At 39.4% G+C, this 27001-nt stretch overlaps 1 protein-coding gene across 4 annotated transcripts in view; it reads right to left on the reverse strand.

Moving 5' to 3' along the window:
- Positions 1-27001, reverse strand: part of AFF2 (ALF transcription elongation factor 2) — a gene marked incomplete at both ends in the record, with an annotated part of 731149 nt that overhangs the window by 48049 nt on the left and 656099 nt on the right. For all 4 annotated transcript variants that reach the window (XM_079765477.1, XM_079765476.1, XM_079765475.1 and 1 more), the window contains 2 exons: positions 1945-2952; positions 4685-4844. In XM_079765477.1, the coding sequence (XP_079621603.1) occupies positions 1945-2952; positions 4685-4844 (1168 nt within the window). The remainder of the gene's footprint in view (positions 1-1944; positions 2953-4684; positions 4845-27001) is intronic.

Here is a 27001-nt window from a genome sequence, read left to right on the forward strand (position 1 = left end):
AAATGATGTCCAAGCAACATAGATTGTGAATAACATATAAAGGACACTAATACAATCAACAACATTCAATGAAATTAACTATGTACAAGGAACATCTTTGGACCTTTACATGTGCTTGTGAAGCTATATTTTTAGCCTTGGTTGTACTGTTGTCCTCACTAAGAGTGGGGCACAGTAATAGGGCAAGGGCCACAGACTTTGGTTCCTATTTTGGAATAGTCTCGTTGGATAATTTGGTGCACAGCTCAAAGATAATACCCTCTGTTTTTGAATCACTAATCTTAATATATAAAAACCCTGTGTCCACAACGACCGGGAGGCTTGATCAACCAGAAGTCAGTCCTGCAGTCAGCACTGGGTTGCTGTGGGAACCCAGCGCTGACTGCTATGGCTGCAGGCACGGTGACCCAGCACTGACTGCTGAGGGGGCTGTGAATCAGGCCCAGAGAGAGGCCTGAAGAAAGAAGCAGGGTCTGATCTGTTGATCGGCATTTGCCTCTCTCTTTAGCTCTGGGCCTGGTCAGCAGCCGCGCCTCCATTTCTCTCCAGGCCTCCACCTGGGCTGCTGATCAGCCCTGCCTTTCTGATCAGGCCCTGTTGATAGGCTAAGAGATGCTGACTGGCATAGAAACCGACCAATCAGAACCAAATCTGGGTCAACTGTGAGGAGCCAATGGCTGCCTATGAGGCAGAGCTTTTGACGCTGGCTGGCATAAGAACTGACCAGTCAGAACCAAATCTGGGTCAACTGTGAGGAGCCAATGGCTTCCTAGGAGGCAGAGTTTTTGATGCTGACTGGTATAGAAACTGTCCAATCAGAACCAATTTGGCCAGCAGGGGAGGGCAGTTGGCAGTGAGATCAGGCCAGCAGGGGAGGGCTGTTGGGGCAACCAGGCCGGCAGAGGAGGGAAGTAGGGTGCAAACAGGCTGGCAGGGGAGCAGTTAGACATCAATCAGGCTGGCAGGGGAGTGGTTAGGGGCTGATCAGGCTGGCAGGCAGAAGCAGTTAGGGGCAATCAGGAAGGCAGGCAGGCGAGCAGTTGGGCGCCAGTAGTCCTTGATTGTGAGAGGGATGTCCGACTGCCGGAATCGGGTCTAAACGGGCAGTCAGACATCCCTCACGGGGCCCCAAATTGGAGAGGGTGCAGGCTAGGCTGAGGGACACACACCCCCGTGCACGAATTTTGTACACTGGGCCTCTAGTTAAACATGTTACACAAGTCACACAAGATGATGTTACTCTAAAAGGCTACCATGTCTGGGTCTATAACAGAATGAATCTACTACATACAAATTCACTTCCCTAGATGTATTTGACATCAGAGGCCATTGTGCATTTCACCTTCTGATTAAATTTTAGCCATGGAATTCACCCCTAACCATATGCAGGAGAGATTTTCACAAGTCAAGCCAACCACACAAGTTAGGGGACCCATTGAGCTTGGCAGAACATATGTCTAGTAAGAGTCAAAATAATCAAAGTGGGTTATGGGGGTTCTGATGCTTGTTAAAATAAATTAAGAGGCCCAGAGGATGCCTTTTGAACTCAGGAATACTTGTGTTCCCTGATGCTGCTGGAGTGGAGGACTGTAGAGTAATGACCCATGAATCCATGAAAGCAGGAGCTGCTTAAGGAGCTGACCCCAGGGACTGACAGCCTGGGGAAGGAGACTCTATTCATATTCTTCTTTCCTACATGTAATATATTGGATCCCTCCTGTAACATATTGTATACTCTTGACATTGGCTTCCCAACCCTGATAATTTCTAACACTTCCTCCCTGGTCATTTCAAAAATGGCATTTCACATGGAAAGCACCATTGCCTTCACCAAAGACTGCAATCCACTGCCATTGGCATCCTTAAAAATAAGACTCAAGATCAGGTTAGTCAAAGGACAGCCACTGTTCATGATAACTTGGAAAACCACATTAAAAAGCTTACCTTGTGCTTCCTCTTGCCCTTAAGTGTGGGTTTTTCCACAGCTGCAGCTGCAATCTGACGCCTGGGTTTTGAGGAAGCCTCTTTGTAGTCTGGCTTGGCTGATGCTGCTTGGAGTGAGTTGTGGCCAGGTACTCTAGATAGTAAGTCAAGGTCAATCTTTACCCAGAGATTTTTTGGATTTTCCTGCTCTCTTAGAGGAGATAGACCCTGAGTTTGCATTACAAGGATGGGTGAAAAAGTTGGCTCCTCATTATTGATGGATAAATTGTTATCATTGCTGCTGCTGATTAGGGTGCTGAGGTTCAGGCTAACATCACAGGTTTCCTTGGATTTGGCAAAATTGCCCCCAGTAGCAGTGCAAGGTGGCAGGACTTTGATCTGCAGGGTTTCTTCCTGATCTGTGTTGGAATCAGACGTAGATGAATCTGTTTCAATGAATTCCCGGGACTTTGGTACGATTTTCCCAGGCCCTCTATATTTCTTCTTCTCTGAGGCCAATGTGATGTTAGGCCTTGGTTCTTTCCTAGGGATTGGTTTGTTGACAGTGGCTTTGTTGCGGCTTCTTGGTGGGTCAGGAAGCTCCACACTTCCTTTTTCTTTGGGAGTGCTGCTGATAATATTTGGTTTGGGCCAGGTCAACTCATCAATGCCAGTGTTCTTCTCAACCTTTTTGGGCTGTTTTTTCCCTATTGTCTTTTGAGAAGCTGTCTCAATAGTTTCTGACAACTTATGCTTCAAAGCCTTTGTTTCTAGAGTTTTCTGGGTAGGCCGTGGATGGGCTTTCTCCCTGATGAGACTGAGGAGAGGCCTCTCTTTGGGTTCTGCCAGGATCTGGTTGGGGGTTGTTTTCACTTTGACCTGGACTTCCATTGGTTGGATGATTGGAGGAGGCACAGAAATCGTCTCCATGGGTGTCTCATTTTGGCCACAAATAAATGATTTGTTCTGGGATGTCACTTTGTTAAGCCACTTATCCAACTGCCACTTGTTGGTTGAGGGCGGCTCAGGCTACAGATTGAGAAACAGAAGGAATAATCAATTTCTCATCTGGGAAAGATTCAGGAGGACCCTCAGTACACTGACTTCTGGTAAAAGCTTTGGATGTTAAGTGGCCATTCACACATTTACAAACACACACACAGAATCCACATTAGTCAAATTACCTAGAGAGCCAAATACACCACAAATCAGCCCTGATCTTCTAATTTAAACTAATTTCCATTCTTCTGAAAATATTCTCTACTCTGGCAAGGAATGAAAGACTTAATCACAGAGAGGTTTTTTTTTTTCAGGAGTATGTAGGGCAGTGATGGCGAACCTATGACACGCGTGTCAGCACTGAAAGGTCCCAGGTTTAATTCTGAGGCGGCCACATGCCCAGAATGAAACATTTGCTGCTCCCGAGGATGAAACATTTGCGAAATAATGTTTTTTCCTCAAAGTGACACACTACCCAAGTTATGCTCAGTTTTTTAGCGAAGTTTGACACACCAAGCTCAAAAGGTTGCCCATCACTGATGTAGGGAGTCCTTCGGTAGAGGGGAAACATTTTCCCCAAATCCTTTGGTGAGACTCATTACTTAACCTATTACCAGGAGGCAGAGGTAATGATCTCTGGTCCTGAAAAGAAATGTAAGCATGCCTCAAGAGTAATTTAAAAGAAAAGACTTTCTATCTGCCAAAGTGCCAATGCCTCCTATATGATGCTATAATTCATTGCAAAAAGAATAGGTGTTTTGTAGTTTTACTGAAGGCTGAAAATATTTGACTTCTGAAAAACCACTGCACTTCCTTGGTGTATGGGGACATACATGCCAACATTAGTGTCCACTGTTAAGCCGTGGAAATAATGCGTGTAATTCAGATGTTTGATTCCTAACTCTGAATTCTGCCTGTTTAAATAAAAGAGCCATCCTTTTTATTAAAATTTCTCTTATTTTGAAAGATGATCTGCCAGTACTGTGAGCAGCTCTTGACTTGCATTTACTCATTTGATACTAATAACAACCCTATGAGGTCCTTGGTATTATTATCCCCATTTTACATATGAAAGAATAAGGTCCTGGGAGCTTAACAAATAACTTTCCCAATATCTCACATATAAAGTGATAGTAGAGCCAGGCCTGAAACAAGGATTTATGTGTTAATAGAACTGGTGCCCTAATGCCAGAGCTATGCTGCCAACAGTGGCAGCCAATATGATTTCTTGGGCCCTTATCTGCCATTGCCCTGTGTAGGTTGGAATCACAGCTACTAAAGTGTTTTTAATTCTGTCACCCTGTATTGGCTGGTACCATAAGCATCAGCTGATGTCTTTCAAAAGAAGAGCACTTCTTGTGTCTTAATTGCCAAGTGGCAATTCATTGGATCAACCCAGAGTAAGGCATGGTGTCCCCAGGGCCAGAAATGGGTCTTGACTGGCTTCACTGGTTCTCTAGAAAGAAAAGTTGCTAACCCAGTTATTACTGTTGCAGTTTACATGTAAGGAATCTTGAATATTCAAAGTAACTGAGTCATACAAGTCAGTCATCCAGCTAGCGTCTGCCTATTAGAGACTGTGTGAATATATGTTTTAGAGGGGAACATGCTATCAAATACCTGAATACTTTTATGAAGTATTTATTGTGCTAAAATAATTACTGTGCTGAAAGTGTGAGTGCATGTCTGGGTATTTAGGGTGCTGCCTTGGTGACAGGCAAGACAGGAAAATTGTGGTTGGGGCATTTGCCACTTCACCTACCTCTGGTCTTGCCACTGGAGGTGCCTCATTGAATTCGCTGTCCGTGGTGCTGCTTTCAGTGTCTGAATCTGACTCTGAGCTGCTCTCTGAGTCACTAGAGCTGCCAGATCCCCCACTGACTTGCACTGCAGGTGGGGGCTGAGGCTTGGTCAAGGGTGGGCTGAAAGAAAAATGACATCATTCATTGCCTTTTTCAGTCTCAAACCACCAGAAAGAGTCCAGCTCAGCATAAGGACCTATGATCTGTGAGATACAGGCAAAGTGGAGCATTAAGTTCCATTTCACAGATGGGAAATATGAGGCTCAGTGAGGGGTCCATGGTCAAAGGTTTCATTAGAACCAGGTCTGTGTGTGTCCAAGTTCCTTGGGTTCCATAACACTGCCTTCTCTCTCCAAAAAATCTTGTGTCCCTTACTCCACATGAAAACTTAAAGCCAATGTTGCAAGGAGATAGATACAAATGTACAGCCTTAGATTATCTCTGTGTGTGTGTGTGTCCTTATACTTTTATTTAATTATTTATTTTTAAATTATTTTTGTTGTTGAAAATATTACAGATGTCCTCCTTCCCCCCCCCATTGACCCCCTCCTCCCTGCTCCCGCCCCCTTGGTCCCATTTTTTCCAGTTAAGATAATTTTCATTTTCAATTGCTATTTTTTTTTCTTCAGAAACTCATAGGTTTGTCAAGGGGCTCTAATTTTAGCTATACACACAGAGTAGTCTTCTCATCAAGAAGGGGTGAGTTCAATCCTCATTTTAATAACAGTAAACAGATCCAGAGAGTGGGAGGGGGTTGCCTCTGCCTCATAGCTAGTTAGAAAAGTGAGACTAGAATCATAGCCTCCCAGTTCCTTCAAAGGGCACAGGCTGTGTAAAGCATATTTACTGCTGGGTGTCCAATACCCAGCACTCATCATCACGGTGACCATAGTTGACTGTATGAATAAGGGAACGAGAGGATGCACTTCTTGGCCTCCTCCACCATAATATTTTGTAAACTCTTTGTAAAACTCTTAAAAGGAAAGATGATCATAAAGGACCAACCATTTCTAATGATTGATTTTACATTTGTAAAGCTAAGCAAAACATTTGAAAGTTGATACCATTTGCTACTCTGCTTTTATAGACAACCAATACTCTTCCTAAGTAATCATTTGCTGTTTGTATCACATAACAAAGTAACCTCAGCTTCCTCTTGACATGCTGGAGTATGTAATGTCCTTTTTCTCCTTTTGCTTATTATCTATTTGGACCAAGTTTTACTCAGCTTTCACTCACAAATGGGGATCTAAAGTTGGGAGAGGTTTCTCATCTCCCTCTGTTTCATCAGTCCAATCTCCTTTTTGTTAATCATGGTGAAAGGTGGGTTGGGATAAGATATTATAAGTGTAACAGTAGAGGATATTCACTGATGTGCAGGGGCTGGCCATAGATCTACCTGGCTGGCCATATAAGAATCTTAGTGCCTCTAACACTCCCAGCTTCTTCCTGGCTCTTTCCTACACAGATGAGTCAGGAGAATCCATACTTGCTCCTGGAGGGTACCTGGTCATGTGGCCCCACCCTCAACCTTGAGAAAGATGGACCCCAAGGACCCCTCTGTTCAACATTCTGTAAGCATGGACCATTATTACTTGCCTTCCCCACCCCACAACCTCATGGGAGCCTATTCTTCTTCAACATTACAGCTCTTGCTCACTGAGCTGAATCCATATTCAACTGCTGCTTGGGAAGGAACAGGATCCCTTGTAAGTCAGCATGGGATTCTCATCAGACACTGTCAATGCAGAGAGCATTTTCATTACATGTGCCTTGTGTCCCTAAAGACTCTTTAGTCTCCCAGATAGGTATTTTCATTTTTTTTTGACAATTTATTTTATACTAGAGAGTGGCTCATATGATGATAGTCTTCAAAAACAACAACAAACTAAAGGTCTGCCCTGTAGGAAATGGTGTGAGTTTATTCTGAGGGGTTTCCAAGGTAAAACTAGGGTGAATGATTTATAGATCTAGACAGGAAGGTTTCTCTTCAACATCAGGAAGGAGTTCTAAAAATCTATAGCTGGCCAGTTAGCTTTGTACCCTTAGGCGACTGAATAGCTGGAATTAAAGAATGTGGTAGAGGGATTCCTATTGTGGGTCCAAAGTGGATTGGATTAACTTTAAGGTGTCTTCCAACTCAAAGATTATGATTTTTATGAAACTAACGTGTATAGGAGATATTTAGGGAGACTGTTTATGAAACTTAGAGAAAAAGTGTGAGGAGACATCAGCTCCTTAAGGCAGGTTTGAAATGACCTGCTCATGGCAACACTTTATTAATGACAGAGCTCATGTGTGATTAAAAGCTACATTTCTGTAGGGATATTTTATAAATCAGATTTTTAAGTAATTCAGATTAACAGCCTCCAGAAAGCCAAACATCTACATTAGTGCTGTCTGGCTCTAATCCTAATTTAACTGTAATATCCTTTCTCAGGAAACAAACAGTGATGATGAATTGAACATTCTTCCCAATCACACTGGGAGGGCATCAAAAAGGAAAGGTTCCAAAATGGGTAATGACTTTCTATCAGGAAATAGGTATGGGAAGGCTTTGACAAGCAAGTTCACGGGGTAGTGATCTTGGCAACATATTTCACAAGGCTCAAAACTTTCCAAAGACATGTAGCATGAGGCGTTTAATGGGGGAGTTCTGTATTAAATGCTTGTCTTTAATTGAGATGTATCAATTTCATCAATATGACTCTTTTCCAGTTTTATAGGGATCAAATGTCTGTATACCAGATAATTTGAAATGCTTCCATATATGATTTTCTCATTAAGGTGTAAATGGGGCAAAAGAATCAACATTTATACCTGATCTTACCTCTCTTCCTCCTTTTCCTCTCTGAACTCTGGGTTCACAAACCCAGAACAATATATCTCCCTTACCACACAATGCCACTGGAGGCAGGCACACTGAACCCTGAACCTTTTCGAGTCAGGAGATGGAAGGAATCATTTTTGTCTGAGTAAGTAGTTTTGAAATCTAACCCATTTACTCCCCAAAATCCACTTAGCCCAACTGTGCAATAGAAATTGTACACATAATAAATATAAAAGCAAACAAAGGATGGAAACAAAGGATGGGGAAGAAAGAAGGGGGAGGGTGTCCCCAGTAGCTTGTCCTCCTCCCTGAGATGGCCCTCAAGTACAATTTGAAAGTAAAATACCTCACATCCCAATATTATTACAAGCAACTCAGAATCAAGTATGCTCCGTGTTCAGGCACTGATGCTATTGATAAGTGGATAGTTTATCATGGCATGGCTTCATGAGATAATCTTTGTCCAATGTGGGTATACTGAGTATTTTTCCTTTAGTCTGATCCTGCTGTTTGAAATAGAGTCTGCTCAGTTTATTTGCAGAATAATAAGGAGATGCACATCTATCCATTCATATTCATTTTCATGGGTAAGTTATCATACATGACATTGTTTAAAGCTCCGACTGACTAAAGAGATCTGTGGTTGGCAAAATAATAACTCCTTCAAAGATGTCCACATCCTGATCCCTGAAACCTGTAAATATGGTACCTCAAGTGGCAAAAGGTATTTTGCAGATGGGAATAAATACAGGATCTTGAGATGTGGAGATTATCCTAGATAATCTGGGTGGCCTCAGTGTCATCATAGGGTCTCCGGAAGTCAGAGCTTACTGTAAGGTAGGCACTAGTAGATTACTGCCACTGCAATGGGCAGTGAAAGAGATTATATGTTTCAGAGAAGCTGAAAGTCGACCATTTGGAGCTTTCTTGATAATGTAAATGACTGGCTCCTCACATTTTTCCTTCACCAGCAGTTACTGCCTATTTCTCCCAATTTACCTGACACCTACTTCCTTTCTGAGGTAATAACACTGAGTGATTTTGGAATGGCTTTTCATAATTACATTTGACTCGCAATCAATCATGACTTCGTTACCTTTTTGTGTACTGACCAGACCCAGGTCATTGTCTTCTTTTCCTGCCTACTTCCAGTCTACTTCACATATCTAAAAACAGCTACATTTCCCTTACTGGTTTTAAAAAGGTAGTTTTAGTACAGTGAGAAGAGCATGGGATTAAAGTCAGATTATCTCATTTTGTTTTGTTTGTTTTTAAATATATTTTTATGATTATTTTTCAGAAAGGAAGGAGAGGGGATGAGAGAGAGGGAGAGAGAGAGAGAGAGAGAGAGAGAGAGAGAGAGAGAGAGAGAGAGACATCAATGATGAGAGAGAATCACTAATTGTCTGCCTCCTGCATGCCCCCTACTTAGGATCAAGCCTGCAACCAAGGTACATGTCCTTGACTGGAATAAAACCCAGGACCCTTCAGTCTGCAGGCTGATGTTCTATCCACGGAGACAAACCGGTTAGGGCAGATTACCTCATTTTTAATGTTGCCTTGGGTACTGTATTATTGCATGACCTGAGGCTGAGCACTTAACATAAGGGTGTCAGTTTCCTCATCTGCAAAACAGAGCTAATATATCACAAAGACTTATAAGAGGATTGAGTGAGATAATTTAGGTGAGAGAACTTTATTAATAGTGCTTCTTAAATTTCAGTATGCATACAAATCACCTGGAGATCTTATTAACATGAAGATTCTAATTATGCATTGAAGTTCTGCATTTCTAACACATTCCCCAGTGATGTAGATACTCCTCATTGGTGGACCTCACTGAGAGCAGCAAGGCTAAAACCTACATGGGCTATTCAGATATCAGCTGTTGGGTATAAAATAAGTTAGTAAATTTTAAACTAAAGGCTAAAACACAGTTTTGAGATCAACTGAGGATTTTATTTTTCCATAATTATTCTGCCCTCCTTTAGCAAGAGAAAGTTAACTGCCTATGTCATATTTAATCTAACTTTGTCAAGCATAAACTTTCTTTAGGCAATTATTCCTGAAGAGGTTCTAATCTGATTCCTTCTTACAATTTGCAACTTTCCTCATATGACTTGCCTGCACCAGTAGTTGACCACATACATGATTCTTTCCTCTGAATGTGTGCTATGTATGGATCACTGTGAGAGTAAAAGATGGCTTGCCACTGTTCTAGCCAAAAATTGGAGTGGCATTAGACTGCATAAATGACCATGGCTTGGACCCAGAGTATATTTCATAGTGGAAATACTAGTCTTAGCTATGATATATGGAACAAGAGCTGTGTGCCAAAAACAAGGTTCATCACTTACACTGCATTTTGTCTTTTAATCCTCACAAAAGTACTGTGAGTTATACTCTTACTACCATTTTACAGCAGAGGATATTGAGACTTAGTACCAAACAATGTAAAGTTGAAAAACAGTTTTAACAATACTATGGGGCACATTTCAATATTCAGTTTCAAAGAAATGAAACAAAAAAAAGCAACAAGGCATCTGTATTCAGCCTAACCATAGTATGAGGTGTGGTGGCCCTGTAGAGGATTCTGGCATGTTCCCAGTAAGGCCGGTCAATGCTGCCTAATGGGCCATTGTATCTTGAGAGAAACACAATTTACATTTTGGAGAATAAACTGATAATTTAGATATTTCTGTAAATAATTAAAAGCCACATTGACTTTTCTGCTATTAGTGAGAGCTATTTTGATCAAACAGCTAAACAGGTAAAAAAAAAAAAAAAACATACACAGCCTAGTATGTTCATCTCTTTTGTCTTTAAAGACCATTTTTTAAAGGGGAGCAAGAGAGGGAATAAAGGCAAGCAAGTGGATGTGAATGCTGACTCTCCTAAGTCCTCATCTTCATCAAAACAGAGAATGAATGCTTGGCAGGTCACATTCATAAGGAACTCAGAGAGGGCCACAGGCCAGAAATCTAATATAAGGACAGAGCCTTCCAAAAAAGAATTAGAGCAGTCACAAATCTTAGGTGGAGCAGGGTATGTACTTCATCTGTGTGACTTAAACCTGAAAGCTGCTTCCATTCAGGAATCTCCCCACTGTGTCTATAGAACAGGTCTGGAGATAGAAGGTGCCCAAATACTTATCAGGAGAGCCAGGGCAGTTGACAGGCTGAATTACCTGGAAAAGTAAAAAGCAGGATGAAGGCTCAGAGCAGCTCCCCACAAGCTTCTGCATTTTTCCTTGCTTGGTTTCTTTTTTATGTTTCCCATGATGCTTAGAGTTACCTCTGGATTTGGGAAGTGGGTATTCCTCTTCCAACATCTCTATAGACAACATTTTTTTTTCTTTCAAGGCGCTTAAAGCCAATCTCCTTATCAGTATTGTCTGCTATTCATTCATGTCTGATTTGTTATCTGATATATCACAGACACTTCATTAAGAGTTAAGTTTCCAAGGCCAGACACTTTACATACCACACACATACTCTGTAAAATGCCTGGTGCACTGAAGACATCTAGAGTGAAGCCATAAATAAGTTTTCTCTATAGATCTCTGGGAGAACTGTCTACTGTCCATGTTCCTATGGTCTACCCCAATGGAATATCATCATTGGATCAACAAAACCAAAGTACTTTAAATATATATATATATATATATATATATATATATATATATATATATAATATATTTTATTGATTTTTTTACAGAGAGGAAGGAAGAGGGATAGAGAGCTAGAAACATCGATGAGAGAGAAACATCGACCAGCTGCCTCCTGCACACCCCCTACCAGGGATGTGCCCGCAACCAATGTACATGCCCTTGACCGGAATCAAACCTGGGACCTTTCAGTCCGCAGACCGACGCTCTATCCACTGAGCCAAACCGGTTTTGGCTATATATATTTTTTAATATTGATTTTTTACAGAGAGGAAGGGAGAGGGATAGAGAGTTAGAAACATCGACGAGAGAGAAACATCCATCAGTTGCCTCCTGCACACCCCCTACTGGGGATGTACCCGCAGACTGGAATCGAACCTGGGACCTTTTAGTCCACAGGCCGACACTCTATCCACTGAGCCAAACCAGTCAGGGCCCAAAGTACTTTTTAAGTGCAGAGAACTTGATAATGTTTCAGTATTTTCACTCTTATGACCTCAAGTGATTGTTAGAAGAACACTGGTGATAGTGGGGTGGGGTTGGGAATCAGATGGAACACTTTACACATAAAGCTCCAATATCTTTTAGCCAAAGTTTTGTGACTTGGTTCCAAAGGCGGTGGGTGGTGGGTGGGAGGTTTCACCAGGGTATTGTGACTGTTTCTTAAACACCACAACTTGAGGAAATGAAAAGAATCGGTTATCTACTATAATATCCATCCTTGTAATCATATCAAAAGGCAACAGAAACACAGAATTTATGCCAAATGCTTTCTTCAAGTGACATAATGAGGTAGCTTACAAGAATTTGCAACCTTTCATACTAGGAAAACTTTGTTGCATTTGACTCATTCAAATGACAAATCTCACTGAGGCTAGAGAAAAAAATCGCACAGTTGACAGCTAATAACTCCACATTTATTAATAGTTTGTGAAAATTAAATAGGGACAAAGAAAATGTTCTTTATGTTTACATCACTGTAGTTTGTTAAATTGTATTTGTTTTTAAATACATAATAAACATGGTACAAACATGGTACTAAATTTAAAATATGCAGAAAGAGATACAATGAAAATGTATCTTCTTACTCTGTACTGTCATTTTACCCAATTTTCTAGTTTTCCACTGTTATCAGATCCTTATATTTCTTCCAATGATATTGCACACATTTATGAATATTAATTTGTGTGATTTTAAAATAAAGGTTTTTAATTATAAAAGTGATACCATAAAAATTTTCCTGTAAGTATAATGGCAAGGCATTCAATGAATGGCATTGAAAGTCACATACACAATTTCTAAAATAAAAATCATAGTTTCCTTACTGAATGTGTCTTCATAACCATGTCTGAAATATATTGTAAATACAAGCATGAAAATACCTAAGTGAATGGCAAAAATTTAAACTTGAAAAATTGCCATGTCTCACCCTAACACAAAGAAGGGGAAATAACATAACACATAACCATGAGGAGCAGAAACTACTCGGTCTTTCTGGGTGGGACCAGGCTGCAGGTTCCTAATCAGGAAACAGTTGCTGATGGTCTAGCATGAAACATCTTAAAGATGTGGTCAACATGTGCCCCCAACAATCACTGTCCAGCCTACCTCCCCATTGCAAGTCAGGTGTTTTTTACTTATTTTGTTTGACTGCACTCCCTGGTGGATTAAAAGCTTTGACTTCTTTTGTACTTGGTCCCAGTAAACATATAGAACATGAGATCTCTTGGCTTCAGAATTTATAATGACTTCCTCACAGATAAATATACTCTTTTCTACAAGATTTTCAGAGATCTGACTGGGAAATTGTATTTTCTTTAAATACAAATTTAAAAATGCATTACCTTCGTGCCAGGTTTTTATTTCCTTCTATTCCCAACACACCTGCTACTGTTGTCTCCTCCCTGCTCCAAAATTGCCTCCATGCCTTTCCTTATATTGTTTTTCTGTTTAGAATACCACATTTTTATTCTCATATGCTTGCTTATATTTTTATCTTTTAAGCTCAAATTCAAATAACATAAGGTCTTCTCTAGTGACTTCAATTCTCACAGATACAGCCCTGTTCTTTCTTTTCACTAATTGCATCATAGTTTATTGCTTGCTTATTCTTGAATTATTTCATTCTATTAAACTTTTGCCTGCTCAACTAAATAGTACATTACATGATGACAGAGGCCAGATTGTACAGTTATTTTGTGTATCCTAGGGTGACTAGGATAACTTGTATATAATTTTATTGTTATGAGAAATATTTCATATCTTAAAGGGGAGAGTGGCTGTGATCAGAAGCCTAAACATCCCGGGAATCCACAACCACAAGACCTAGGGACCAGCTGGGAAATCAGGAACTTCAGATCTCAAGCAGTGTGAATACTCAGACTTGGATGAGCTCTGCACCTTCTCACAGAAAGGTCAGATTTTGACTAAGGGAAGGAGAGAGAGAGCTACATAACCAGACACCCAGTGAAGAGAGATCATGGGAGACAAACAAACAGCCCCCGTATGAAATGAAAGGAGGCATCACCAGAAAAGGAAGTAAACAAAATGGAGGCAACCAATATGTCAGAGAAAGAATTCAGAGAAATGGTCATAAGGTCACTGAAATGAATGGAAGAAAAATTCAACAATATGTGTAAGAACCAAGAGGAATGAAGAAAAACCAACAAGAAATGAAAAATGACATAATTGCTATAAAGAACACAATAGAAAACATTAACAGTAGACTAGAAGAAGCAAAGGACTGCATCAGTGAGCTAGAAGACAAGGTAGAAAAAAATACCCAAGCAGAGCAGCATCTAGAAAAAAATAAAAAAAAAAAACTTAAAAAACAGGAGAAGAGCCAAAGGGAAATTTGGGACAACACAAAATGAAACAACATCCGAATAATAGGGATGCCAGAAGGAGAGGAAACTGAGCAAGGAATAGAAAACCTGTTTGAAGAAATAATGACAGAAAACTTCCCTGATATAGGGAATAAAAAACTAACACAAATCAAAGAAGCTCAGAGTCCCAAACAAAATGAACCCCAAAAGAACAACACCAAGGCACATTATAATTAAATTGGCAAATACCAACAACAAAGTAAGAATCTTAAAAGTGGCCAGAGAGAGACAGAAAGTTACCTACAAAGGATCTCCCATCAACTATCGAAAGATTTCTCAACAGAAACACATCAGGCCAGAAGGGAATGGAATGAAATATACAAAGTCATGCAAAGCAAGGGTCTGAATCCAAGAATACTGTACCCAGCAAGGCTATCAATCAAAATTGAGGGTGAAATCAGGAGCGTCACAGACAAAAAAGGATTACGGAAGTTTATTACCACCAAACCAGCAATGCCAGAAATGCTAAAGGGTCTGCTGTAAAAAGAAGAAATAGGAAGCGAAGAAGGAACACAGGCATAAAGAATAAAAATGGTGACAAACAAGTACCTATCAATAATAACTTTAAATGTAAATGGATTAAATGCACCAAACAAAGGCATAGGGTATCTGAGTGGATAAGAAAATATGACCCATATATCTGCAATCTACAGGAAACCCACCTCAGAAAAAAGGACTTACACAGACAGATGGTGAAGACATGGAAAAGGTTTTTCAGGCAAACGGAAAAGAAAAAAAAGCTGGGGTAGCAATACTTATATCTGACAAATTAGACCTCAAAATGAAGTCCATAACAAGAGATAAGGAAGGCCACATCATAATACTAAAGGAAGCAATCCAACAAGAAGATATAGCTCTGGTAAACATATATGCACCCAAAGCAGGAGTACCCAAATACATTAAAAAAAAAAAAAAAACTTCTGGAGGATATCAAGGGAGAGATTTACAGCAATACAGTTGTATTAAGGGACTTTAATACCCCACTAACACCACTGGAAAAAACCTCTAAACAAAAAAAAAATCAGCAAAGAAACATCAATTCTAAATGACTCACTAGATCAGAAGGAGTTAATTGACATCTTCAGAACATTTCACCCCAAAGCCACAGAATATATATTCTTCTCAAGTGCACATGGGTTATTTTCAAAGATAGACCATATATTGGGTCACAGGCAAAGTATCTTCAAGAAGATGAAAATCATATCAAGCATCTTCTCAGATCACAATGGCATAAAACTAGAAATCAACTACAAAAATAATTCAAAAACCTGGAGGCTAAATAGCATTATATTAAATAATGAATGGGCTACCATAGAGATCAAAGAAGAAATTCAAAGCATCATGGCAGCAAATGACAATGAAAACACAAAAATCCAAAATCTATGGGACACAGTGAAAGCAGTCTTGAGAGGGAAGTTCATAGCTCTATAAGCCTACATCAAAAAAACAAGAAACAAGGTAATAAATTACCTAACCCTACAACTCAAAGAGTTAGAAAGAGAGCAACAAGAAAAGCCCTGCATAAGCAGAAGGAAATAATAAAGATCTGAGCAGAGATAAATGACATAGAGACCAAAAAAATCAATACAAAAGATCAACAAAACCAAGAGCTGGTTCTTTGAAAGGATACACAAGATTTATGACCCTCTAGCCAGGCTCATCAAGAATTAAAAAGAAAGGACCCAAATGCACAAAATAATAAATGAAAGAGGTGAAATAACAAAAGATCCCACAGAAATACACACGACTATGAAACAATACTATGAACAGCTCTATTCCAACAAAATGGACAACCTAGATGAAATGGACATATTCTTAGAAACATACAAGCTCCCAAAACTCAACCAAGAAGAATAAAAAAACCTGACAGGCCAATAACTACCAAATAAATTGAAACAGTGATAAAAAAATCTTCCAGCAAACAAAAGCCCTGGTCGGGATGGCTTTACAGGGGAGTTCTACCAAAGATTCAAAGAATAACTAAAACCTATCCTCCTCAGACTATTCCAAAAAATTCAAGAGTTAGGCACACTTCCAAGTTCTTTCTATGAAACCAGCATTACCCTAATCCCAAAACCAGATAAAGATACCATAAAAAAAGAACTACAGACCAATATCCTTGATGAACATAAATGTTAAAATCCTCAACAAGATTCTAGCAAATCAGATTCAGCAATACATTAGAAAGATCATACACCATGACCAAGTGGAATTTATTCCAGGGATTCAAGGATGGTACAATATTCGCAAATCAATAAATGTGATAAATCACATAAAAAAAAACTTGATAGACAAAAATCACATAATCATATCAATTGCTATAGAAAAAGCATTTGACAAAATCCAACACCATTTCTTGATAAAAACTCTCAGCATTTTGTCCATTGAGTATGATGTTTGCTGTGGGTTTATCATATATCGCTTTTATTATGTTGAGGTATGAGCTTTCTATTCCCACCTTGTTATGAGTTTTTATCAAAAAAAGGGTGTTGGATTTTGTCAAATGCTTTTTCTGCATCAATTGATATGACTATGTGATTTTTATCTCTCAATTTGTTTATGTGATGTATCACGATTATTGATTTGTGGATATTGTACCATACTTGCATTCTTGGGATAAATCCTACTTGGTCATGGTGTATGATCTTTCTGATGTACTACTGGAGCCAATTTGCTAGAATTTTGTTGAGGATTTTGGGATGTATGTTCATGAGGGATATTGCTCTATAATTCTGTTTCATTGTGTTGTCTTTATCTGATTTTGGTATCAGGGTGATGTTGGCTTCATAGAAGGAGCTTGGAAGTGTGTCTTCCTCTTGAATTTTTTGGAATAGTCTGAGGAGGGTAGGTTTTAGTTCTTCCTTGAATGTTTGGTAAAACTCTCTTGTGAAGCCGTCAGGCTCTGGGCTTTTGTTTGCCGGAAGCTTTTTGATGACTGCTTCAATTTCATCCATAGTTACTGACCTATTGAGCTGTTTAGATTCTTCCAGATTGATTTTTGGAAGGTTAGATTTTTCTAGGAATATGTCCATTTCCTCCAGGTTGTCCAGTTTGTTGGAATAGAGTTGTTCATAGTATTTTGTAACAATCCTTTGTATCTCAGCGGGGTCTGTTGTTATTTCACCTCTTTCATTTCTTATTTTGTTTATTTGGGTCCTCTCTCTTTGCTTCTTGGTGAGCCTGGCTAGAGGTTCATCAATCTTGTTTATCCTTTCAAAGAACCAGCTCTTGGTTTTGTTGATCTTTTGTATTGTTTCTTTGGCCTCTATGTCGTTTATCTCCGCTCTGATCTTTGTTAATTCCTTCCTTCTGGTTACACTGGGCTTTTCTTGCTGCTCTTTTTCTAACTCTTTGAGTTGTAGGGTTAGGTAATTTATTGCCATTTTTTTCTTGTTTTTTGTAATAGGCTTGTAGAGCTATGAACTTCCCTCTCAAAACTGCTTTTGCTGTGTCCCATAGATTTTGGATTGTTGTGTTTTCATTGTCATTTGTTGCCATGATGTTTTTTATTTCTTCCTTGATCTCTCTGGTGACCCAGTCCTTGTTTAATAGCATGCTGTTTAGTCTCCATGTGTTTGATTTCTTTAGATTGTATTTATTGTAGTTGATTTCCAGTTTTACGCCACTGTGATCTGAGAAGATGCTTGATATAATTTCTATTCTTGAATTTGAAGACACTTTGCCTGTGACCAGCATATGGTCTATCTTTGAAAATGACCCATGTGCACTTGAGAAGAATGTATGGAACAAGACAGGGATGCCCACTCTCACCATTCCTGTTTGACATAGTACTGGAAATATTAGCCATTGCAATTAGACAAGAAGAAGAAATAAAAGGCATCCAAATTGGAAAAGAACAAGTAAAGCTTTCTTTATTTGCAGACGACATGATATTGTACATAAAAAATATGAAAGACTCTGTCAAAAAACTAATAGACTTAATAAATGAATTCGGCAATGTAGCAGGATACAAAATTAACGCCAAGAAATCTGTGGCTTTTCTATACACCAATAGTGAACTTAGAGAAAGAGAGACTAAAAAAGCAATCCCATTTACCATCTCACCAAAAAAAATTAATATACCTACGAATAAACTTAACTAAGGAGGTAAAACACCTATATGCGAGAAACTACAGTACACTGAAAAAAGAGATAGAGGATGACATAAACAGATGGAAGAACATACCATGTTCATGGATTGGTAGAATCAATATCATTAAAATGTCCATACTACCCAAAGCAAGCTATAGATTCAATGCAATCCCCATTAAAATACCAACAGCATATTTCACAGACCTTGAAAGAACTCTCCAAAAATTCATCTGGAATAAAAAAAAATCCCGAATAGCCACAGCAATCCTGAGAAAGAAGAATAAAGTAGGAAGGATCTCGATACCAGATTTCAAGCTGTATTACAAAGCCACTATTCTCAAAACAGCCTGGTACTGGCACAAGAACAGACATATAGATCAACGGAATAGAATAGGGAATCCAGATATTGACCCAAACCGCTATGCTCAATTAATATTTGACAAAGGAGGCATGACCATACAATGGAATCAAGACAGTCTCTTCAATAAATGGTGTTGGGAAAATTGGACAGATACATGCAAAAAAAAATGAAGCTAGATCACCAACTTACACCATACACAAAAATAAACTAAAAATGGATACAGGACTTAAACATAAGACGGGAAACCATAAAAATACTAGAGGAATCCACAGGCAGCAAAATCTCAGACATATGCCAAAAGAACTTCTTCACTGATACTGCCCCTAGGGCAATGGAAGCTAAAGAGAAAATAAACCAATGGGACTACATCAAAATACAAAGCTTTTTTACAGCAAAAGAAACTATCAACAAAACAACAAGAAAGCCCACTGTATGGGAGAACATATTTGCAAATGGAATCACTGATAAAGGTTTAATCTCCAACATCTACAGGCAGCTTATACAACTTAATAAAAGGAAGATAAATGATCCAATAAAAAAATGGGCAACGGACCTAAATAGAATCTTTTCAAAAGAAGACAGAAGGAAGGCCAAGAGACATATGAAAACATGCTCAACGTCACTAATTATTGGAGAGATGCAAATCAAAACAACAATGCGGTACCATCTCACACCTGGCAGAATGGCTATCATCAACAAATCAACAAACGACAAGTGTTGGCAAGGATGTGGAGAAAAAGGAACCCTAGTGCACTGCTGGTTGGAATTCAGACTGGTGCAGCCACTGTGGAGAACAGTATGGATTTTCCTCAAAAAACTATTTGACCCAGTAATCCCACTCCTAAGAATATATCCTAAGAAACTGGGAAAGCCAATAAGAAAGGATATATGCACCCCTATGTTCATAGTACTACAATTTACAATAGTAAGATCTGGAAACAGCCTAGGTGCCCATCAGCAGATGATTGGATCAGAAAACTATGGTACATCTACACAATGGAATACTATACTTCCATAAAAAAGAAGGAATTCTTACCATTTGCAGCAACCTGGATGGAATTGGAGAACATTATGCTGAGTGAAATAAGCCAGTCAATGAAAGAAAAATACCACATGATCTCACTCATTTATGGATAATAAAAAAACATTATAAACTGTTAAACAAAAAGATAGATACAGAGGCAGTAAAGCATCAAACAGTCTGTCAAATTACAGCAGGAAGTTTAGTGAGAGTTGGGGAAGATAAGAGATCAACCGAAGGACTTGTTTGCATGCATATAAGCATAACCAATGGTTGCAAAACTCTGAGGGGTGAGGGCATATATGGGAGTGGGGTGGGGGGTGGGCAATGGTAAGATATGTGCACATATAATACCTTAATAAAAAAAAATTGGGGAAAAAAACTCTCAGCAAAGTGAGAATAGAGAGATCATACCTCACCATAATAAAAGCCCTATATGACAAACCTACAGCCAACGTCATACTCAATGGGCAAAAACTAAACCCATTTCCCCTAAGAACAGGAACAAGACAAGGATGCCCACTTTCACTACTCCTGTTCGACATAGTACTAGAAATACTAGCCATAGCGATTAGACAAGTAGAAGAAACAAAAGGCATCCAAATTGGAAAAGAAGACGTAAAACTCTCTTTATTTGTAGGTGACATGATACAATACATAGAAAACCCCAAGGACTCCATAAAAAAAAATTGCAGACCCAATAAATGAATTTAGCAATGTAGCAGGATACAAAATTAACACCCACAAATCTATGGCCTTTTTTTATACACCAATAATGAACTCACAGAAAGAGATAATGAAAAAAAATAAAACAATCCCATTTACCATTGCACCAAAAAAAATTAAGATACATAGGAATAAACTTAACCAAGGACGTAAAAGACCTGTACTCAGAAAACTACAGGACATTGAAAAAAGAGGTAGAGGAAGACATAAACAAATAGAAGAACATACCATGTTCATAGATTGGTAGAATCAACATCATTAAAATGTCCATACTACCTAAAGTAATCTATAGATTCAATGCAATACCTATTAAAATGCCAATGGCATATTTCAAAGATCTAGAACAAACTCTCCTAAAATTCATCTGGTATAAAAAAAGATCCTGAATTGCCACAGCTATCCTGAGAAAGAAGGACAAAGTTGGAGTCATCACAGTACCAGACATCAAACTATATTACCAAGCCATGGTTCTCAAAATTGCCTGGTACTGGTACAAGAACAGACATATAGACCAATGGAACAGAAAAGAGGACCCTGAAATTGACCCAAGCCAGTATACTCACTTAATATTTGACAAAGGATGCAAAAGCATACAAAGGAGCCAAAACAGCCTCTTTAAATAATGGTGCTGGGAAATTTTGTCAGTTACATCCAAAATAAATGAAACTAGATCACCAACTTACACGATATACACACACAAAAAACTCAAAATGACTAAAGAACTTGAATGTATGACGGGAAACCATAAAAATCATATAAGACTCCATAGGCAGCAAAATTGCAGACATATGTCGTAGCAATATCTTTACAGACACAGATCCTAGGGCAAGAGAGACTAAGGAGAAAATAAATGGGACTACATCAAATCAAAAAGCTCTGCACAGCAAAAGAAACCAACAAAACAACAAGAAAGCACACTGCATGGGAAAATATATTTGCCGATGTGATCTCCAATAAGGGTTTAATTTCCAACATTTACAGGGAACTCATACAACTTAACAAAATGAAGATAAACAATCCAATAAAAAAATGGGCAAAGGACCTAAATAGACACTTTTCAAAAGAGGACATTCAGAAAGCCAAGAGACACATGAAAACATGCTCAAAGTCACTAATCATCTGAGATGCAAATCAAAACAACAATGAGGTACCAACTCACACCTCTCAGAATGGCTATCATCAACAAATCAACAAATGACAAGTGCTAGAGAGGATGCCGAGAAAAAGGAACCCTTCTTTACTTCTGGTGGGAAATCAGACTGGTGCAACCACTGTGGAGAACAGTATAGAGTTTCCTCAAAAAACTAAAAATGGAACTCCCATTTGACCCTGTGATCCCACTTCTAGGAATATATCACAAGAAAACAGAAACACCAATCAGAAAGGATATATGCATCCCTATGTTTATAGCAGCACAATTTATAATAGCTAAGATTTTGAAACAGCCTAAGTGCTCATCAGCAGATGAGTTGGTTAGAAAACTGTGGTAGATCACAATGGAATACTACGCTGCTATAAAAAAGAAGGAATTCTTACCATTTGCATCAGAATGGATGGACCTGGAGAGCATTATGCTAAGTGAAATAAGCCAGGCAATGAAAGAAAAATACCACATGATCTCACTCACTTATGGTTAATAAAGAACATTATAACCTGATGAATAAAAATATAGATACAGAGGCAGAGAAGCATTGAACAGACTGTCAAATTACAGCGGGAAGGCTGGGGAGTGTTGGGGAGGTGGAGGGAAATAGATCAACCGAAGGACTTGTATGCATGCATATAAGCATAACCAATGGACACAAGACACTGGGGGGGGGGGTTAGGGCATGTGCAGGGGTGTAGGGGAGGCCGGGGGAAGGTCAATGGGGAAAAAAAAAGGAGACATATGTACTACTCTTTGTAATACTTTAAACAATAAAATAAAATTTAAAAAAATATTTCAAATGGCTTCATAATTAATAGAAAATCAGCACAAACAAAGTCACCTGGTAAAGAAAAATACTTAACTATGAAATATTTATGTATTGCTGACTCTAAACAGATGATAACACTTAGGCCAGCCTACCCAACACCAAAACATCCTGAATCCTAAATTAATTTGATGAAAATAAGCAAATAGGTTTCCTGATGATACATTTATAACCTTTCAACTGGTTGTACAGATGCCACCCCTTCATTGTGTTTGACTTTTTTTTCAGCTTCAATTCCATTGACAAAATATAACTTTTTTGGATAAATATTTTCAATGTAATCAATATTACAGCAATAGCCATTGATAAGTCACAATACACATACATGCATGAACATAAGAAATAAATGGTGTGGCTCTTTCTAAAAATGTGTGCTACATACACACATACTTTCATATTTTTAATTAAAATGATGATTCCATTATTCCAATTTGTTTGAAATGTGAGCCACTCACATCATATAATTTTGATACATTACCCAGCCCATTCTACATTGTGCCTAATATTAACTCCCTTTTTAGTTGATGATTTTTCTAGTAGCATAATTAATTTCCTCATGGAAGTAAAATATTCAATTAATGTGGGATTAGATATGAGGTTGAAGGACTTTCAGAAAAGACTGAACTAAATCTCCTAGCCCATATGCATTCTAATTATGACACCCTCACATTAAGAACAAAAAGGTGTTCCCTTCCCATGATAAATGGGCCTGAAAATCCTCCCCAGTGTTTACTATAAATTACAAAAGACCATTAATAAACAGGCAGGAAACATGACAGTTTCTACAAGAATTCTTTGCCTAAGACTATCAATGTCATATTTAAAACTGACATCTTAAATCTTCTATACAGAATCCCTTTGAGTAAAAAAGCCCAGCTGTTTTAAACAGAATATTCTGTGCCTGTTATTTTGAATGACAGTAAAGGAAATACTGGATCTTTAATCTCATAATACTATCTGACTGAAAATCTTGCCTTCTAGCTAACAGTCTTCCCTCCTCATCAATGTTAAAATAAGGAGGTCAAGTGCAAATGAGAGAAGAGGATATCACACTTTATACTTGGGAGGCTCATTTGATTTTGCACCCCACTCGCTTTTGATGTCAAGAGGAAAATTCTGATCATGGCCACCAGTAATAAGATAGCTAAGTACAGGCTGCCTTATTCAATATTGACTCCTGTATATGGCATGGCAGTGCTTACACTTGAATCTGGATAAATAGTAATAAGAATGGCAATCCCATATTACAAATGAACACAGTCACTTAAAAGTTGACCTAGAAAGTAATGGAAACAAAATTAGGCATTTTTCCAAGAACTAGCAGGGTGTGTGATATTGAGAATTAAGCTAGTAATAATAAGGTGAGAGTGTGTGGTTTTTGTTACTAACAGAAATTTGTCATGTGGAGGAATTTCTCAAGTAGAAAATTAGGAAAATTTAGTTTTTCAAGTAAGGCAGGATTAATAAAAATTATTTATAAACATATAATTAAAAATACCTTCTGAAGTTAAGCAAATTACATTCATAGTCATCAGAAAAAGCTGGGAATTTGCATTTCCTGAAAGTTATGCCAATAGCAAGTCACAATTATATGGAATTGACACTATCTGAGCCCAAACAAATGTACATCTTAGGGATTAAAGTGAAGACAAAGTATTTACAACTTGGGCATGAGGGAAGGTGTGAAATGTCCAAAACAAGAAAAATATGCTCACTTGCAAACCATGAGATGTATACTTTTAGTAAGATTTATGTTTTCTAGCTTGATGATATCAATATCTCAAATTCCATTGCAGTTTTCAGAAGCATAAATTATTCTAGTTTCATAATGATAATACCCAGGTACATTACTCTTACAGTTAGAAACTTGGGCAAAAATAACTGATGGATAAATATTTTCCAGAAAGATTATATAATAAAAAGTATCCTTGGAATATAATTATATTTCAATATGTATTTCAGACAACTGTGCTTAAATTCAAGGTGTTTGAATGAGAGAGAATGTGTGTGTGCCCGTGTTTGAGTGTGTGTATGCCTGTACCCATGTATACATGTGATTGTACATGTGTGCATGTGAATGAGTATTTGTGAGTGTATATTTGTCTATTGGCTAAAATCCAGGATGGCTATTACCAAGAGAAGTGAAATCATTTCAGCATCATTTAAAGTGTCTGGCTAAGAAATAAAACAATATTGGGGTGAGTATCCTTCAATGAGATGCATAATCCTATATAATAAAGAGGTAATATGCAAATTGACCATCACTCCAACACACAAGATGGCTGCCCCCATGTGGTCAAAGATGGCCGCCCCCATGTGGAAACAAGATGTCCGCCACAAGATGGCCTGCAAGGCAGGGCAGTTGGGGGTGATCAGACCTGCAGGGGAGGGCAGTTAGGGGTGACCGGGCTGGCAGAGGAGGGCAGTTGGGTGCAACCAGGCCTGCAGGGAAGGGAAGTTGGGGGGAACCAGGCCTGCAGGGGAGGGCAGTTGGGGGGGATCAGGCCTGAAGGGGAAGGTAGTTGGGGTTGACCAGGCCAGCAGAGGAGGTCAGTTAGAGGCAACCAGGCTGGCAAGGGAGGGCTGTTAGGGGTGATCGGATCAGCAGGGGAGGGCAGTTTGGGGTGACCAGGCCAACAGGGGCGGGCAGTTATGGGCAACCAGGCTGGAAAGGGAGGGAAGTTAGGGGTGACCATACCTGCAGGGGAGGGCAGTTTGGGGTGACCAGGCCTGCAGGGGAGGACAGTTAGGGGCAACCAGGCTGGCAGGGGAGGGCAGTTAGGGACAATCAGGCTGGCAGGGGAGTGGTCAGGCTGGCAGGCAGGAAAGTGGTTAGGAGCCAGCAGTCCTGGATTGTAAGAGGGATCAGGCCTAAATGGGCAATCGGACATCCCTCGAGGGGTCCCAGATTGGAGAGGGTGCAGGCTGGGCTGAGGGACACACACCCCCATGCATGAATTTCATGCACCAGGCCTCTAGTATTAAGAATAGTGTTACTACTCTGGCCGGTATGGCTCAGTTGGTTGAGCATCATCCCATACACCAAAAGGTCATTGGTTCAATTCCTGGTCAGGGCACATGCCCAAGTTTCAGGTTCAGTTCCCAGTTGAGTTGTTTCTCACATAGATTTTCTCTCTCTTTTTCTCCCTCTACCTTCCTCTCTCTCTCTATCAAATCAATAAAAACATATTTTAAAAAAGAATAATGTTTCTATGAACTGGCTAAGGACAGAAATGCTGACTTCTGTAGTACATGTTGGGCATTAGTCATTTAATAAAGAATTATTGTTGCTGATCAATGTTTATATTAACACTCATTTGGATTCTAGCCATATTTAAATAGCATACACAAATGTATATTCATATGTAGACGAGTCAAACTTTATTCAGGTTCTCATATACACCAAAGTTAGCTTTACAAACAACAATATCTATAATAATAAAAAGGTAATATGCTAATTAGACAGGACATCCTTCCAGATGTTCTTCCAGTGAAGCCGGGGCTGGAGGGAAGCCCTGGTCTCAGGTTCCTGCGGCCATCTGGAGGGAAGCCAGCCAGGGTCCCAGGTGCTGGTGGGCAGCTGGAGGGAAGCCAGCCCAGATCCCAGGTGCCTGCCAGTGGCTAGAGGGAAGCAAGCCTGGGTCCGGGGTGCTGGAGGGAAGCCAGTGCCAGCAGCTGGGGAAAGGATGGCTTACTCTTGCATGAATTTCATGCATTGGGACTCTAGTGTAAATATAAAAAGTCTGAAAGAACTTAAATGGTGGATATTTTTCTATCTTTTGGACACGACTCATTAAATATCCATGGGAAATGTGAACTCTTTCAGTGTGTCATAAAACTTGTGAAAATCAGTAGATGAGTGGATAAAAAAACTGTGGTATATATACACAATGGAATACTATGCAGCTGTAAAAAAGAAGAATCTCTTACCCTTTGAGACAGCATGGAAGGATGTGGACAGTATTAAGCTAAGTGAAATGAGCCACTCAGAGAAAGATAAGTATCACAAGATCTCACTTATAGGTGGAATCCAGTGAACAAATTAAACTGAGTAGCATATAGATCCAGAGACATGGAAGCATGGAACAGACTGAAGAATATCAGAGAGAAGGGGGAGGCAAGAAGAGATTAACCAATGAACTTATATTCATACTAGAGGCCCAGTGCATGAATTTGTGCACCAGTGGGGTCCCTTAGTCTGGCCTATGGGATAAGGCTGAAACTGGCTCTACAACATCCCCCGAGGGGTCCTGGATTGCGAGAGGGCACAGGCCAGGCCAAGGGACCCCACCCGTACACAATCGGGGCCAGGGAGGGACACAGGAGGTTGGCCAGCTGGGGAGGGACTGCAGGAGGGCTCCAGGGTGTATCCAGCCCATCTTGCTCAGTCCTGATTGGCTGGACCCCAGCAACAAGCTAACCTACTAGTCAGAGTGTCTGCCCCCTGTTGGTCAGTGAACATCATAGCAAGCAGTTGAGTGGCCTTATCATATCATTAGCATATTACGCTTTGATTGGTTGAATGGCTGACCAGATGACTGGACACTTAGCATATTAGGATTTTATTATATAGGCTATGCATAACACATGGACACAGACAATAGTGCAGTGAAGGCCTGGGGGTAGGCGGTGGGAGCAGGGTTGAGGGGATCAATGGGGTGAAAAAAGAAGACATATTGTAATACTTTAAACAATAAACAATAAAGATAAATTTTTAAAAAC

Source organism: Cnephaeus nilssonii (genome assembly GCF_951640355.1).
Source record: "Cnephaeus nilssonii genome assembly, chromosome: X".
In the NCBI taxonomy this organism is placed as follows: domain Eukaryota; kingdom Metazoa; phylum Chordata; class Mammalia; order Chiroptera; family Vespertilionidae; genus Cnephaeus; species Cnephaeus nilssonii.